Source organism: Squalius cephalus (assembly GCF_949319135.1).
Source record: "Squalius cephalus genome assembly, chromosome: 22".
Taxonomy (NCBI): Eukaryota; Metazoa; Chordata; class Actinopteri; order Cypriniformes; family Leuciscidae; genus Squalius; species Squalius cephalus.
The window spans coordinates 3487275-3505566 of NC_137143.1; the positions used below are offsets into that span (position 1 = coordinate 3487275).

The window sequence follows — 18292 nt, forward strand, 5'->3', positions numbered from 1 at the left end:
TATTTTTGTTTTATTTATAAGTTTATTTATATAGGGACAGTATACATTTTTTTTTTTTAAAACTTGATTCCAGTAAAAAAATGGAAAATATGTTGGCCTATTGCACATCGACAGTGTAGGATAAGCTAATTTGCGTCTCGGGTCCCTAGAAAGCCTTTTCTAAAAAATAAAATAAAAATAAAAACTACTAGGCTACTCATAGAATACAACTAACACAGAGTGTCATTTATACACATTTAAATGCATACCTAAATGACCTGTAACTATTGTAAGGATGCTTCCAACCCTGGCATGAATAACTAAATAAATCAAACATTTATTAAATAAATATATATGTTTTTTTTTAATTATTATTATTATTCAATTAAAATGTATTCAAAGTAATGTCGTTAATGTTAGCCCACTGTTCATTTAAATGTAGTATGGCACAGTAACCTCAAGAGGGCGCACTTACTGTATTTAAATGCCATTTCAAACATTATTAATTTGGATGTACAATATTTATTTATTTGTGTATGATCCATTAATACTAACACTTTATTTTCTCTTCTCTCTACTCTATATCTATTTATAAAAAATGACATATACTGTGTTAGACTAAACTGGGAAGGGTCACAGCACTTATTGTCCTATGGTAAACTGCTTCTATTGCTCTCCTCATTTGTAAGTCGCTTAGGATAAAAGCGTCTGCTAAATGATTAAATGTAAATGCTGTTCATATCTGGAATCAGTTATTCATTTATTCATATACATTTGATATAGGCTATATTTGATAACATATATATATTAAATATTTGATATACATACAGAACATAAACGAATGTATATATATATATATTTCTGTCTTTGTTATTCACAGGTATGTTTCATTCGGTCTGGCCAACATTAAATATTCTAGACTCATTATTCTGTGCTATATTCTGTAATTGAAGGCAGCGCATGTGATGTATGAAATGAAACAAAGATTCCATTTGGAACCCATTATTTAAATGAAGGTGAAAATCGTGGCATAGATCACATACATCATGCTGGTTCCCTCGCCTGTTGCTAGGAGACCATTGTGCACCATCAGCATTCCATGTGCAAAGACACGTGCAGTGCTCAGGATATTATATATATGCGCATGTATACAAAACACTCAGGTTTGCAAAAATTGAAATGTAATTTTTTAATATCACATAATCTTGCCATCTCTATAGTAAAAGATAAACATAATACATTTACGAAATATACATTTAGATGCACGTGAAACAAATGAATTGAGTTTGTGTAGAAATGCTAATGTCCACTTTGCTGATAACTCATCTTCGCCAATACAAAAGACACTTCCAGAAAATTCTGAACTGCAAAGGGTAGAAAATAAACCATATCCATGCAGAGCTGTTGAAAATGACATTGGCTTAACAGTTTAAATACAAGATGAGATGAGCAGTCCTTTCTTCATGACACAACCTGGTATTATCATGATATTTCCACACGTGAATTCATACTACAGTCTTATACAGTTATGAGAAACTATCATACATTTCAATTATAATACATGTTTTTTACACTCAATGTTTTGACTGTAAACAATATTTATAAAGGTCCACAAAGAGATATAAGAATGTGTTAGAGGAAATTATTGAATTATGAGCTAGCATCTGAAAGGTTGTACAATGTGTTGAACAATATGATAATGAATGCATAGCATCTGGAGTGAGAAGAATATTTATAATGTCCCAAAACTTCAAACTGACACCGATCTTTCAATGCGAGGTTACTTTTCTGGTTATAAAACCATCCATCCCCTCATAATCTCGTCAAATGTCCGTTGTTGGAAGAAAAATCTATTCCCTCTTCTTTGAAAACTCTCCCGAAAAGTCCAAATGTCCAGCATCTGCTCCATTCTTACGTTGCATTGGAAAAGTCTGACGTGGTGAAGCGAGTCTGTGTAAGTGCGAGTCAGATGTTCATCCTGAATTATGCATGGCTTGTTTGTACAGAAGAGCACCCTGAGTCTGTGTTTTAGGTCTGGCATGCGTCTCAGGGGTCGATGTGGAAGGCGAGGAGTTTCTCGGAGTGCTGGTTGTTGAGTGTCCTGAGGTCTGGCAGACGCAGCAGGAGTTTGGGGAAGAGTGCGCTGTCTTCCGGCCTCCTGCGAGTGATGAGAGCTCGGAGAGCGCCGATCAAATCCTCCTGGAGCTGCTCGACGGCTCCCACGTCTGATATCCCTGAGCGATCTGACACACAGGGAAATAATCATGAGTACCTGCAATACTGGCTCATGATGTAGACATTACTACTCTCTTCCAAACTCTAGTGAAATGCCTTGCTGTCCTTCTAAGACCCGGTTCAAACAGAACGCCGTTTCGCTGTTTAAGACCCAAAAAAAGTGCACGGTCTAGAGACGCGTTTTTTAAAAGTTGCACTTCTTTTAACCTGAGCGCCACGTTTTTAGAACGGCGTGTCACGTGTGAGATGCAAATGCAGCGGTTAAAGCCGTCCGTCTAGCGCGTTTACTTTGAGAAACAATGCAAAAGTAGAGCAGTGAAATGGAAAAATGCGTTGTGTGTGAAGTGATAGTTGACGGATTTAAAACACTCACAAATAGAGCTGTCAATTGAAATGCATACTAGTCTAAGCACAAAAATGGGTGCAATAATTAGTGTGCTAATAGAACTGTTTTCTATGAAAGTTTGTTTCCGCCACAGAATTTAAAAAAAAAGTATTAGATAATTGCGTCTTTTTAATCTCACAATACTGACATTTTCTCTCGCCATTCCAAGATTATAACCCACAATTCAAACTTTTTTTCAAACAAAAAAAAGGTTGCAATTAAAAAAAAAAAATTCATGATGGAAACAAGCTTCTATAATTTTTTTTTCATAATATGTTTATCAAAATAGAATGTTTTTGCATTTTCTTTGACTACAGCCACCATTTTGGATTTTAGTATCGCAGAGGACACATGCAATGCTGATTTGGAATGAACAAATTGTTCAGAACAGCCATGTGAAAAGCACATCTGTGATGCCTAAAAATGTTGCCTAGCTGGACATCTCCCTATTCCTGACGCACTTGAAACATTGCTTGCGTGTGATAATTATTAGGAATCCAAGGTACCTGCAGAAACCAGCACCACAGCCATGAAGAGACCCATCTCATCGGCCTCCAGACCCATGTTCCCCAGCTTCTCACTGAACTCAAACATGGCGTCCAGAAGATTGCCCATGCCAAGCACTCGCAGCGATGCCAACGGGTAGGTCTGACCATTTAGGAATGTTACAGTCCGTTCCTTGGCGTCAAACAGCGAGCAGAACCTCACCATTAGAACCTGCAATGAAAACAATGATGTTAAATAAACATTGGGTCGTGTAAAGTGCACCACAATAACTCTCAGAGACTTTATTCATCGACATATAAGTACTGGATGCATTTCGCTTTCAGACCTTAGTTATTGAGTGTTGAAACAAATCTGTAAAGATATTAGTCTAGAGTCTTTCACATAGTCTGTAAATAGTTGTCCGTAACACCATGTGATTGAAACTGCTAGGGATGATCGAATTGTTCAGTTGAGTCAAATCTTTTCAATTAACCAATTGAGCCAGTTCACAAAATCAATCTGAACCGAATCAATCCTTGGGTCGTGATCTTGAGTCAACAATATTTTGGTGCTAAATAACTGAGCTAAATCACAGCTGCAAGAACTGAACTAAGACTCTTAGTTCCCCCTCAATAATAAAACAGTTATATACTAATAAACATCAATATGTTTCTACATAGAAAAAGGCAAAGACAGTGTGATTGGAACTGATCTGGGGACAGAAGCTGGCGATTCTCACCTGAAAGGTCCCTGCCTTCAGCAGCATGACCTGATCATGTTGACTCAGTGCCTGAAACCCGGGAATGCTCTTGGCAAACTCAACCACTTCTTTAACAGCTGGAGTGAAGCACTGGGAGAAACTCTCCCAGACCTGTTGACTGGAGTGACTGGCTGGGGACACGGGACATGCATTGAGAGGACATGCCTGGAGAAATACAGAAAGAAGACTAAATTAATCTCATGAATTCAAAAAAAAAAAAAAAAAAAGTTTTGCGATGTGCAACAAATCATACGCCCTCATAAAAACCTACCAGAACTTTAGCGCCAGGACTCAGTCTCCAAGGACAAGACGTCTGAGTGGAATAACTGTTGTGCTTCGATGGATAGCTTTGAGAAGGTGTGGTTCCCTGACTGGGACTTGAGGATTGTGGGAAGTTATAGTGACTGTTGTCTATGACCTGGATTGTTGGTTTGTTGTCGTGGCTGGCGAACGGGCATCTGGATTGGGAGAGGCAGTTTGTTGTGGAATGTACTGGATGTTCCTGCGGTGAGACGCTTGGCTGAGGATGAGACTGGCTGTAACCGGACTCTTGCATTGGATTATGACGGAAGGAAGGACTGTTGTTATTGTCATCGTCAATCTTCACCAACACCTTCTCCCCGTTCACAAAGATGTTTCGGTAAGCTTGCGAGATCGCACCGATGGCCTCTTCTGATTGGCCGTCTCCAGGGCTGGTGGGGGTCTCGGTCGGTGAAGAACAGTTGATGTCCATGGACGCCGATTCATTAAGGCTGTTCATGTAACTCTGCATTTCGTCCAGTAGACGTTGTTTCTCACGCTTCGGAATGCGTCCAAATCGCACAGCTAGGAGAAACAGGGGATTAAATGTCACTAGGTATAATCCAATCATACAATGCAAAGGTGTCACAGAATTTACAACCGTGAATAATGCAGTGAGGTCAAGAGGCTGTGCTGTATTGTGAATATAGTCACGGCTAAAGGGGATTATTAGGTCGAACATGCACTGGAATAGCTTTATTGGTTTATCCTTATTTTACTGACAAATCAGCATTCAGGATCCATTTTATAAAAGACATGAAACAAGATTACATCACAGTGACCACTAATCGTTCATATCACATTATAACTGGTCTACAAAGCTTCGTTCTGTTCTAGTTCTCCCTCCTCTTTCTCATCTGATCTCTCCCTACTCCACCTCGCAGCTATTCATAGATCCTTCAGCTGTATAATACACCTCCCCATCCTTCTGTTCATCTCTCTCTCTCTCTCTCTCTGTGTGTGTCTCTCTCCCATTGGGAAGTGGGTTAGTGAGTCACCCGAAGCAGAGGTGATGTCGGTGAGGGAATGAGTGATGGAGTGATTGACAGCAGGTGAAATGATACAGTCATGAGGTCAAGGGTTAGCAGGTGACAGGTGAAAAGGGCAGAGAGAAGAAGGCGTTAGAATAGTTAAGTGGTGCAACGTTGTAGGGCAGAGGAACATGATATGGTGATGAACTAGACTGATAAGGAGCACCAAGTGTTGAGCAATGTGAAGTGCCTTCAGCAAGCAAGGTTCGGTTGAAACTGCTAACACAAGCACTAATGCACAACCAGATCTTTAGGCCTGTAATATAACAAGGCTTTGTGTGTCTCGGGGTGTCATATAGCACCCTCACGTGAAGGCGATGACCAGCGTTAAAGGAGAAGTCAAGGTTTCCGGTGACAAGCTCAGTGACATTATAAATGGAGGAAGATATACCATCTACTGTAAAGCAAGCGACATATAGTATTAGCTACGTTTTTTTGGATTACAATACCCTGAAAAGTTAAATCCATAAAGGTTCTTTATACATTCATAAACTTGAATGGAAATCTTGCGCAATTACAGCGCGAGTTGCAACAAGGGAGGAAAACAAGGTCAAGTACGTCATGTGACGTTGAAATATGATGGTGCATGCGGTATCACTTTACTTTCCCGCTTTTTAGGTCACCTAAATATGTACACTAGCCCCAGAAAATATGATTTATTATCAGCCCAGTTTACAAAGCTCCCCAGAGACAGCAGTGTCCTGTATGGGCAAAGTGTGCTAGAGGACAAATCGAAAAGATATTTTAGTGTATTTATGCATTACATCCAACTGAAATAAATGTTCTTAGCTTCTGGGTTACATCGACAAAGCACTTTATTAAATCCCAGCGAGCGTTTAGATCTTAATTAATCCTGCAATACAGCAAACGAAGACCTGGAAACACATTAAACTGCAGTGCACTAGGAGCTCGGTGTCCCCAATTCCCCAAATTAACCTGATTTGCAGCAGATTTTACAGTGAGCGATGACTTGTGGGATTTCAGCGTGCCCGCACTAATAAATCAGCGGTGAAAGGAAACTGTCAGCCATAGGTGCAAACATTACAGAACAGATGGTGGATGCTGGGTTGAGGAAATAAAAAAGGAGAATCGAAAGAATGTTTTAAATGCGCTGGAAAGGTGTGATGACATTAGCGAAATTTTGGAGCAAAAAGGGCAATTGTCCATTGTCAATAGCAGTGATGCATGAAACACCACTCACCCAGAGGTCACTTTCAAACCAAGCAGCTTTTTTTTTGGTCAACGCATCACATTTGCGTAACAAATTTGAACCTACATGGGGAAATTTTTTGCCCTTACTCGAAACTCGCAGATTCTACTTGCAACCACTGGATTATGAATGTGATACTTAGAATTGCTATGCAGTTGCCAATGGACAAACTGCTAGTGTGTTGCGTGTGGTTGTTAGGTGGGTTAATACTGGACTAAGACCCTCTATATTCTCTATTCTCTATATACTCTATATATATAATATATATTGCTTAGAAAAGTGCAATTACTAGAGTCTACTGGGGGGTTGCTAGGTGGGGGTTTACTCAACCAACAGCATTCTTAACACTGTTTGGTAATACTGATGTTTCCCTCAGCAAACACTTTAAATAATACAGTCATACCAAGAATAATAATGTTTATTATTAATAACTGTATGTTTTAAGCTCTTACCATCTCTGGACATGCCGACAGAGAGGCACTTCTTAAAGCGACAGTGCTGGCAGCGATTGCGATTCATCCTCATGATCAGACAGTTTTCATTCTTCACACACATCTTATAATTGATGTTCTGCTGGATACTGCGGCGGAAGAAACCCTGAGGATAACATAAAATCAGATTGAATGCGTGTGTGAGTAAAGCAGTAGGGGTGGTGATGGCGCAGTGGATAAGACACATGCCTTTGGTGTGAGAGACCCGGGTTCTAATCCACTGTGAGACACCAATGTGTCCCTGAGCAAGACACTTAACCCCTAGTTGCTCCAGAGGCGTGCGACCTCTGACATGCATAGCAATTGTAAGTCGCTTTGGATAAAAGCGTCAGCTAAATGAATAAATGTAAATGTAAATGTAAAGCAAGCAACAGGCACATGAACTGACTAGTGACTTCTGCTCAGTTTAGAGTCCAACACTAAGCACATCAGTTATGCATTTTGAGAGTATTTTCAGAGTGAGAAGTGTGCATTTGCGTGTCCTTACCTTGCATCCTTCACATGCATGGACACCATAGTGAAATCCTGACGCTATATCCCCACATACTTTGCAGAGCAACACCATACCTCCGGTTTCTATAACACAAATTTGAAATGAGTTAGCAGTGGTCAGTGTCACAGAATTTGAGACAAAATGATCAAAAATGACTCCACTAATACTCACTAGTAAAGGTACCCGTGAATCCAATGGGTCGCCTGCCAACCATTGGGTGAGAGTAGGAGTTTTGCCCTGATGACGTTACGGTTGGTGTAACGGTGTTGACAGACGAAACACTGCTTACTTCTGGAAATTGGAAAACCAGTTTGTTGCCCCTTGCAGAATTGCCACTGGTTCCAGCTGAGTATTTTTTAGGGGCTCCAAGATCAGTGAAGGAGACCTCCTCGGGGGATGAGGGTTGGGAGGATGGAGACTGGGTCTGGTACCCACTGGATGGGCTCCCTGGACTGGGGCTGGCACTTCCGGTTGAGCCTGCATAGTGAATCACTCCTTCACCTGCGTGTGTGTGAAGGAGAAGAGAGAAAGAGAGGGGAAAAAAAGAATATTTCATGAGGATAAGTTTAGTATAAACATCTAGTTCAGTCATGAAACTCTAGACGGAGCAGATCCTTAATGCAATATACTAGCCATCACATTGTTCACTACATGGCTCTTCAAGCTGATTGGTCTCTGGTACATCAGCAGCCAATGAGCTCGCATGCTCAACATTTAAATAGTCTGGTGTAGTGTTTGCTGTAAAGCGGTCCTTCAGCCCTCCACCTTCCCCAGCTCCACCTGCCTAGATCTGCTACGGGTAATTTCATGTGTGGTATATCATGGCTACATGCTCACAGCAGTGTTTGTGAATGTATTTACAGTAGCAATTCTCCGTACTTGCTCTACAGCAGCACCAATAACAGTCTGCCAAGACCATATACATTAACACTGTCATATCCATTAACATACCAAACTATCCTGAGTCTTGCCATGATATAAATATCTAAATGAACAGAATGGGAAGGCTTTCATTTTTAGCTTACATATCCACTGCACTCTACACAGTTTATTAAATGTGACTAATTTTATATTCACTTCAGTTTTACACATTTTGCATGTTTAAATCCATTCTGCAGGATTCAGCAAATCTGTCATTTAGCTGAGGCTTTTATGCAAATCTTAAACAAAGATAAGCGTGCAACTTCTTAGTTATCAGCCACATTGTTACTCTCTGAAGCACTTAAATGTCAGCAATGAACTGAATGGTATTGTAATCTGATTGGGTGTGGTCTATTCAGAAATGTGTGTATTTATTTTTTATTTTTTTGTCCAGAACAGTAGAATGTTCAAAAAGCTGTCAAGCCACTGACTTCAATATAAAATGTCTCACATGTTTGAACCCTTCACTACTTTCAATCTGGCTAGCTCATCCATCATCATGAATCACATGTTTCAAACCGCGCCAGGAGAGGGCTCAAACATGTGAGTAGTGTGCCAGACTGCCAGGATGAGCCAGACTGACTCACGTGTATAAGTGTAATGCTGGGGAATCGGATTTATTTCAGAGAGTCGGTTCCCTTCAGTGATTCGATCCGTTCGTTTCTCCACAGTTTTCCAAGAATTGCATGCCGGTTTTCACGAGGTCAGTGTTGGTTAAATTAAAACACCTGTTTGTTAATATGACTGCGTTTTACATTTTTTTTTTTTTTTTCTCAAGTGGAATTTGCATCTTCCAGTTTAATGTTGCCAAGTGTTTTCCTCAAGCGTGCTTTTCTTGCGTGTTGTCTCCATCGATGCAAAGTTCTCTCTACTAACCTTCCCGAGTCTGTTAAACCGAATCATTCAAAAGAACCGACTCAAAAGAACAATTTGTTTGTGAATCATAAACTCGAAGAACTCTCACACCCCCGCCTCACGCGCTGCGCGCTCCAGAGCTGCCAGCCACCTGACCGTCGACTCACATGCACTCCTGACACAGTGAACGCCCCGAAAATACAAGCCTCTTTTCCGCAGTCCCGTGTCTAAAACAGCCGCAGTACGAGAGAGAGAGAAACACACACACACTGCCAGCCTGCTGCTCACGTTTGAAGAGGGCTTAAAAACAGTAACCAGGGCCAGGTTTATACGCCCGTGTTTGTAATACTTGAGTCACCGGAAACTGGAGTGCATGCATGAACGTGCACGGTCACGTTTGCTCGACATACGAGCTTGTTTTTGTTTTTTTTTAAACGCAACTCATTTCACCTCTGCTAGCTCACTTGTTTATGATGTGCATGGATGAAATATAGATATTAGACTACATTAACTGCTCTTCCCAATTTCATTTCATCCTAGTTAAACATTGTTTTCCACGACCATAGTGACATTATGTATGACACATAATTTCCCCAAACGCAAACACGTTTCCTGTGTATTGTATCTCACATGCACAAGGGTGAATGAGAATAAGAGGAAGAATGAAGAAATGAATGGGTTATTGAGTTTGTGAAACCTGCTGTTCAGGAAATCAAACATCCCTCTTGATGACATTCTGAATGCTGACAGGAGTGCTGTGTTTGTTTAATAAGGTAGATTTTAGGCTATGTTTAATCACTTATTGACTTTAATATTTCAAAAACATTAGTAGGCTATACATGTACACTTAATATTATACTACAATATTATAGTATTGTATAGTAGACTACACTGTAAAAAAAAGAAAAAAGAAAAGCTGCCTTGGATGTTTGTCATTTCAACTTAAATTACATTAAACTGCTGTATTGCATACCTTATTGAAATGTACTATAATAACTACTGACATTTTGTATCACCTGGAGTGTGATACTATCAAATAAAAGAATCCTATGCTTCCCCTAGGATTATCTGAGTGTGTTTCTTATGCATATATATTCTTCATGTTAATGTTTCTAAAGGCAGTGTTGAATGATTAACAGATAAACGCTAAAGGACTGAACTATATTTTAAACCAGCCGCATGATCATTAAGTAAATGGCAGGTGAGTTCTGCGTTGAGACTCTCAGTTGTGAGGCTTTGAAGGTTTGTTCAGAGAGCTGGATGCCCTCAGACATGCGCTGCCTGCTGCTGAAAACTAGGTCAATATTACTGTATCTTTTAGGAGAAAACACATATGTGCAGCTCAACCTATGTAAATGAAGACTCAGTGTGCTACAAATGAATCATTCGCTTTGTAATATATTTTATTCTTGACATAAGGAACACTGCTGGATGTTGTTTGAGCTTTCTGTTCTTACGTGACGAGTCAATCTCTTAGTGTGTGTCTAGGCCTGAAATGCACCAAGCATCTTCTGTCACATAAGGCTGTGCTTGTTATAAGCCCGTGTGTGTTGTCTAATAGAGATCACGCAGGCAGAGGAGAAAGAACTGAGCTGAAAGCTGTGCCTGTTTGACTTTGACCCAGTGACCAGCCTCCCTCCCTTCAGAGACCGGATGAGATCGGCTGCCGGAACAAAAACACAGGCAAGGAGGGGGTGTGTGTGTGTGTGTGTGTGTGTGCACGCGCGTGTGTGCCTGGGAAATCAAATCACGCGTGGCACGTGGAGTTCCGAGTTGATCCTCGTGACAGTGAAAGTGAAAGTCTGTCTGATGACAAGCAAAACGTGCAGCTGGCAAACAGAGCGCTTTCAAAGAAATCACAGGCACCCGAATCAGAAAATAACACACTGGATATGACATTGACAATATGTGTTTATGTGTCAATTATAAAGGTTATTTCTAACCAATCTGAAAGTAGCACACTGATAATTGTAGTCTGTATTAATAACAATAATAATATGTACAATAAATGTACATATCTGTGTATTATCATATACATGTCTGTTTTAAAGTTCCCATGTATCATTGCTGCCAAAAAACGGCATCACAATCACACTGGGATACATTCGTTCTGACGGTAACACTTCACAATAAGGTTAATATTATTAAGTATAATATATTATTAAGTAGTATATATTATTATTAGTTAACATTAGTTAATATATTAATAACATGAACTAACAATGAGTAATACTTGTGTTACTATATTAGTTAATCTTTGTTAATGTTAATTAATAAAAATAATAAAAATACAGCTGTTCATTGTTTGTTCACAGTACATTAACTAATGTTAACAAATACAACCTTTGATTTGAATAATGCATTGAAAATAATATTAACTAAGATTAATAAATTCTGCAGAAGTATTGTTCATTCTTAGTTCATGTTAACTAATGAACCTTACTGTAAAGTGTAACCGTTCTGACTTAATAATTATCTAAGATTTCTTTATTATGACTCTTTAATAAATGACTTCAGATTAGCCATCTAAAAACATCATTGGCTTATAAGAAAGGTCATGTGATGCCAGTAAACAAAACTCTGGTTTATTGCCTTCTGTCCAGTGTTAACTGTCAGGTTTTCCTCAGATGATGTTCCTGTGCAGTTGTTGACATGCACATCACGTGTTCGAGTGAATGTAAAGGAGGAGCGCTTATAGATAATGGCCAGTCACTGGCGCACGAGCGTGACTCGGTTAATGAATATAATCACACGTGTGAACACGTTCCCTGATCGAGAGGGAAACACCTTGACAGTAGATAACCCAGTTTACGATTTCACCCACCTCTCTACTGGAGATCACGCTACACGTAAACAAAACGCTACAGAGTCGCGGCAGATAGCTTTGAAGTTTTACGATTGTAACTTTGTCATAACAACAAGTCGTTGGTTGCTGAGGTCATGCTGAAAAACAACTCACGACTGATTTATGAGGATGATTTGTCATGATGTACACAGTCTGTTGAAAGAGCGCGCGAGGAGTTGCACGTGAGTTTGTTTACGCGCCACGCGAGACCGGAAACATTTGTCAAAACATCGGTATCCGTAACACAGGCAACGCGATACAGTACAACATGTATTTCACATCAAAAATGCAGCGTGCAGATGCAAAAAGTGTAAAGTGAAAAACATGTCAAACAATTAGGCAACAGTCCTTCCTTGGCGATATCAAACGCGAGCGTGTATTAATTGTATCTTGCAGTGCACTAAAATACCTAATGTCTCTATTTTACAAAGTTCAACAAGATGTTATATCAACATTGGCTGAGATAAAACAGTGCATACAACTCTAATCGGGTGATTAAAAGATGTCTACATTAATGTAGAACAATCTAGAATAGTTATAGCCAATACATCGCTTTAACTCACCTGGACTGCCGTCCATAGTGTCTGTTCCTGATGTTGATGAAGGAAAAGCGGGATCTATTATAATATTCAGCGTGTTTCAAATTCCGTCCACACAGGTGAGAAGACAACTTCAAGAAGTATTTTAAGGAAAAGTCTCGAAAAAGAAGAAGTTGATTCTCAAAAGTCAGATGTCCTTCAGGTTAGCAGGGCAATGTGCCGTCCTCAGTGTTAGAGAGCTGAAACACTGTGTACATTACTGTAAGAACAGGCAGAGCTAGTGACCTGGCATCAAGGCAGAGATGTGCAACTAGTTTGAGACGAGCACAAGCATCACACCAAACACGTTTTCAGGTGCTTTAGAAATGTGACTGAGCTAGCTTCCCCCCACTAGTTTGCCCCCTCCTTTCTGTGCCCTTTAAATTGTTTGTGGTATTGTGTGCCAAGGACTGTGAGTCCGTTTCACACGCCCTCTGTCCTTCCCTGTAGTAGCTGCTGTTCTCTCTCTCTCTCTCTCTCTCTCTCTCTCTCTCTCTCTCTCTCTCTCTCTCTCTCTCTCTCTCTCTCTCTCTCTCTCTCTCTCTCTCTCTCTCTGTTGTATATGACTGACTGAATGCGCGTGCACTCGGTTGACATTGGAATGCCTCATGCGCGCGCTGCATGTGAGCGCTGTCCTACTGACACAGATTTTATGCTAATGTTCGGAGAGGAGGAGGAGAGGCGTGGGGAAGCACATGCAGAAGAGGAGGAGCGCACCGTGACTGCTGTTTGTTCCCCGCTCACAGCTTTATATTGCTCGAGTTCCTCCTCTCCACACACGCTCTGCTGATAGGCTTCGAGCCATCGAGGGTTTGCCCGAATGAACATCGCATCAAACCGCCTGAACTCAGCTCGGAAAGGCATCATGTGGGTCTCACGTTTTTAGCCTGCATCACGCACTGGCTTGGATGTAGGTCATGTGCCTAAATTAGCTATACACATAATTTGGTGAAATGATGTTTGGAGAACTCTAACTAAACATTGATCGGGGTATTAATACTGATACGAAAAGCATGCCTATATAACACTGTTACTGAAGATATAGGGTACACGTCAAAAAAAATGAAGGTAAGTTTTTTTTTTTTTTAAAGAAATGTATTCTTATTATTCAGAATGAATGCGTTAAATTGACCAAAAGTGACAGTGAAGGCGTTTATACTTATTATACCTCCTGAGACCCCGAAAAAACGTTTTTTTGAATCTAGTATTTTTCATGTCATTACATTGAGAGCATAAGAATCAAATGGAAAATAAAATATATTTTATTTTTGAAAAATATATTTTATTCATATGCTATGTCCATTTAGTGGACACCAGGACTTATTATTTAAAAAATAAAAATACATGAAATTACATGTTTAGGCAAAAACAATGGGATTTTTTTTCATTCACCAATACATTTTTAACCAAAATCTGTATAAAGATGATTCCCAGCTATGTTATGAAAATATATAATACTTATTTGCAGCTGTATCATACAAATAAATAGTTAAAAAATCATATATTGTGATTTCAGGATTTTTTTTTTTTAGATTATGTCTCTCACAGTGGACATGCACCTACGATGACAATTTCAGACCCCTCCATGATTTCCAAGTGGGAGAACTTGCAAAATAGCAGGGTGTTCAAATACTTATTTTCCTCACTGTACGTCATGTGATCCCATGAACATTCCCAAAACAATATTTCATAGTTTTGATGAGCAAGAGACTTCTTTCAGAAACATTTAGCATCTTACTGATCCCAAACCTTTGAACAGTGTTGTACAAGTTTAACATGTGGCGTTAACCGTATCATACACCCTAATGTTCAGCCTTGCATAAGCATTTTCCATATTACACTGCTTCCTAGAATATATGGCCATGTTTTCTTTGTGTTATTTTGATAAAAACATGAGGTCACAGAATGTTACTTGATACGAGTTAGTGTAGGTCACATCAAAAACTGCTCTCTTTTATAATATTATTTATAAGCCACTTTATACAGCCATCTAGTGGTTACACCATGGCATTTACATACGTTTCTCTCTCTTTTTTTTTACTCCCACCAGATGGCACTAATTTACCTTTAAAAATTGGATTGAAATGCATTGTCTCTGTTCTAATATGGAATATTGCTTTAATTGAAAAATAATGTAAAAATATATTAGAATTGTTTTTTGTTATTTTCAATGGGGAAAAATAGCTCATAAAAACGGTGTAAATATTGCATAGTGTCATAAAATTCAAAATAATAATAATAAAAATATTATTTAACAAAAATATATTACATTGGTTTTCCTGAAGAAAAAAAAAAAGAGTTACATTTCAAGGCTTGGGTCACTTTTGACCTGGAAAGAGACGAAGAGAGCCAGAGGGTTCACGTCAACAGGAGCCGAATGATCTCAGCAAGTGCCCAATGAACTCTTTCTGGTTTATAGATGTTTATATTTTCCAGGCCTCACTATTGTTGTACATCTCATGACTAAAATCATGTGTGATTTATGATGGTCATTCACTAAAGAAGAGGTGTGCACACAAACACAGCAGATTGTGTTTACTGAGTCATGTTACATTTATTCATATCAGGGCTTAAAGGGATAGTCATTTACTCACCCTCATGTTGTTCCAAACCTGTAGTTTCTGTCTTAGTCTGAAAACAAAAGAAGATATTTTGAAGTATGTTGGTAGCCAGACAGTTGATGGACTCCATTCAGATGGAAAATACTATATATATATATATATATATATATATATATATATATATATATATATATATACTATAACTGTAACTGTTTGGTTACCGACGTTCTTCAAAATATCTTCAGCCAAAGAAAGAAATGACAGAATTTGAATTAGTATTCTCAAAGCTTATTTATTTTATTTATAAAATAGGCAAGGATTAATAAATACTGTAAAAAAATGTATGTATCGTTGTTAGTCAATGTTTTTATTAACAGACGTTAACTAATGAGACCTTATTGTTACCATTTGTCATATGAATCACCAACAGACTTGCATATGAGACAGTGATTCATATGTTTATGTATTCTTAAAGTAATTTCAAATATATAATTATAATTAAAACTATTATAAGTAAAACTAACAAAAATATTACAATATAATTATAGACCACAAGAATCAAAATGTAATCTGATAATGATGATGGTTGGGGAGAATTATCATAATAGCCACATTTAGCTTAATCTGCTTTTTGTCCTTAATCTGACAACTGTTATTTCTCAATGTTCTTTGAATGTAATGTCGTAATATCATGGTCTTCTTTCTGTTTCTCATCTACTCATTTTAAATGTATATTCTTTGGCTGTTTTGCACTGGCATTTCAATAATAAAACTGAATTTAAAAAAGGTTTTTACTCTGTTATATAAATACAGTCATTATTGAGGATTTAGAGATGTATGTATTCAGTAAATAGTTATTTTAATTTGACTTTTTTTTTATTATGTCTTTGCAAAGAACTTGCAGTTGTGCTCAAATGAACCCCAAGATGGCGCTCTTACATCAATAAAAGATAGAATTGCCTCTATTTCAATTAATGAGTTGGAATTTTAATTGAAATGCCTGACAGGAATTTGAATTAGATTGACAGAATTAGTTTTTTTTTTTTTAATAATTTATTTTTATTTTTAAAATATAGGCTAATGAAACATAATTTAAATTAAGTTATTGCCAAGCCAATATTTAAAGTTTGTCTTGACAATCTTTCCTTAAAAACATTTCTTGCGGTTAAATATATATAGCCTATATATAGAATAGCAGAATAGCAGAGTATAGAGTATATATATATATATATATATATATATATATATATATATATATATATATATATATATATATATATATATATATATATATAGAATAGCATTGACTGTATCTACAAATATATTCAGTTGAAGAGAGAATGTCTTTTAAATAGCCTACCACCTTAATTTGACATGAATTGAGGTGACATATTTTGTTTGTCACCTCAATTCATGTGGTATTTAAAAGACATTCTCTCTTCAACTGAATATATTTGTAGATACAGTCAATAACATTGGAATCCTAAAAATATATTTGTAATTTCTCATCTAAAGCATTATCAGAGATTTTTATTAAACACCGATCAACCCATTTTAATGAGCATTCTGTGTATTGCTAATATAATACTGTGATATAACAATTATAATCTTGCATAGAATCTGTTTCTACGCTTCCTCGATCCTCCTGAAATGAGGCATTTACCTGAAGTAACTCTGGAATACAGAAGCAGGTCAGCTTCATTGTCAGTTTCTATGGTTACTATAGTAACCTGATTTTTGGAACCTTAAACTGAGGTTAACACTTTGCAAAATATCCTTTCACTGCTCTAGGGATGAAAAGATGAGTAAGTAAAGCGGTGTTTAAAACTGCCTCCTTACCCTGACTCACAATGGTATGTAAGCTAATAATAATGATTATGATTTTGAGCTGTCGGGTCGGATCACGCGGGAAATGTCAGAATTCTCTGCGAGTAACTTGCAGTTCTACACCTAAACCGCTAGAGGGAAGAATCTTCCGTCCTTCATCGTCTACAGTTAAACTGCTTTCTGGATCACCCCTATTCACTTTAAGATAATTCTTTTTGGATAATGATGCTAGCAGGGGCGTAGTTTGTGGGGGGGTTGGGGGGGAGATAACCCCCCCAATATTTAAATCTATGCATTACAACCCCCCCAATATTTATACCATGATCACATGAAAAATATGCAGACCCAAATTTCAACCCCCCCAATGTTCAAACCAAATCTACACCCTTGGATGCTAGTGATGTGCAGTGTGCAACAAAAATGTAAATACATGCGTTACAATATGTCTGCATGTGTTGAGGTGAAACTGTATACAGAAAGGAAGAGAGAATTAAACAAAGAGGGATCCAGAGAAGAAAAAGGGTTTTTGTCAGGACATGTTGTGATGGGCATGTTGGTAATTACAGAGTGAGCCTGGTGTTTGGAAACTCAGCATACAGCTCTGCCAACACACACTTGCAAAATACCTTGAGCCTGGAGCGTTCAACGCCCTAATTCATCCCGACACTCTTATAAACACAAGCATATGTGCATTCACACACACACATGAAATCAGCATGATTGGCAAATCACGTTTAGTCAATGTATATGCAAGCACACTACAGGCTTGAACTGCCTGAATGTTGATGAATACATTCCAAAAAAAAAAAAAAAAAAGCTTGTATGCAATGAAAGGAAATATTATATTTTTAAAAGTGTGCATGTAATACATCTGCTTTTATTTTATTTTTATGTTTTGATCCGGAAACATCATAAACAAAAGACTGGAGTCTGTGGTTACAGTCAGACTGTTGCTCTGGTGTATGACGGCTCACAGTTCCCCTACTTGCCTTCAGTAGCATCTGTGAACTGAGAGCTTTATCTATGGAATGCCCACGATCCTCAGGCTAGACATGATCGGCAAATTCATTTAAAGTTCTGTCATGAAACTCCAGATGGCGCAGGCTGATAGGTCCTCAACTCAATCTGCTTGCAATCACATCATTCTCCATAAGGCACAGCTGATTGGTTCCTGGTGTATCAGAAGCCAATGAGCTCGCTGCTCAACCCTCAGATACTGGTCAGCAGTTTACAGTGTGCTTTCAGAAACCCTCCATCTTCCCCAGCTCCACCTGTATAGATCTGCTACGGGTAATTAGTGTACTCTATATACAGCATCAGCATGTCTTACTTGCT

At 38.3% G+C, this 18292-nt stretch overlaps 1 protein-coding gene across 1 annotated transcript; it reads right to left on the bottom strand.

The window, feature by feature from the left end:
• Positions 1-1145: 1145 nt before the first annotated feature.
• nr1d4b (nuclear receptor subfamily 1, group D, member 4b) lies at positions 1146-13233 on the bottom strand. Its single transcript, XM_079857196.1, has 8 exons — positions 12555-13233; positions 7542-7871; positions 7365-7453; positions 6839-6983; positions 4117-4670; positions 3825-4010; positions 3106-3316; positions 1146-2222 (listed from the first exon to the last, which is right to left on the bottom strand). The coding sequence occupies exons 1-8, from the start codon at positions 12568-12570 to the stop codon at positions 2026-2028; spliced, it is 1728 nt and encodes a 575-aa protein (XP_079713322.1). The 5' UTR covers positions 12571-13233; the 3' UTR covers positions 1146-2025.
• Positions 13234-18292: the final 5059 nt, after the last annotated feature.

What these genes read in the sequence shown, in the direction of transcription:
- nr1d4b (XM_079857196.1), bottom strand. An exon ending in ATTCACGGGTACCTTTACTA is followed by an intron (nt 7,454 to 7,541) that starts GTGAGTATTAGT and finishes TTTGTGTTATAG; the next exon opens with AAACCGGAGGTATGGTGTTG. An exon ending in GTCCTGGCGCTAAAGTTCTG is followed by an intron (nt 4,011 to 4,116) that starts GTAGGTTTTTAT and finishes GTATTTCTCCAG; the next exon opens with GCATGTCCTCTCAATGCATG.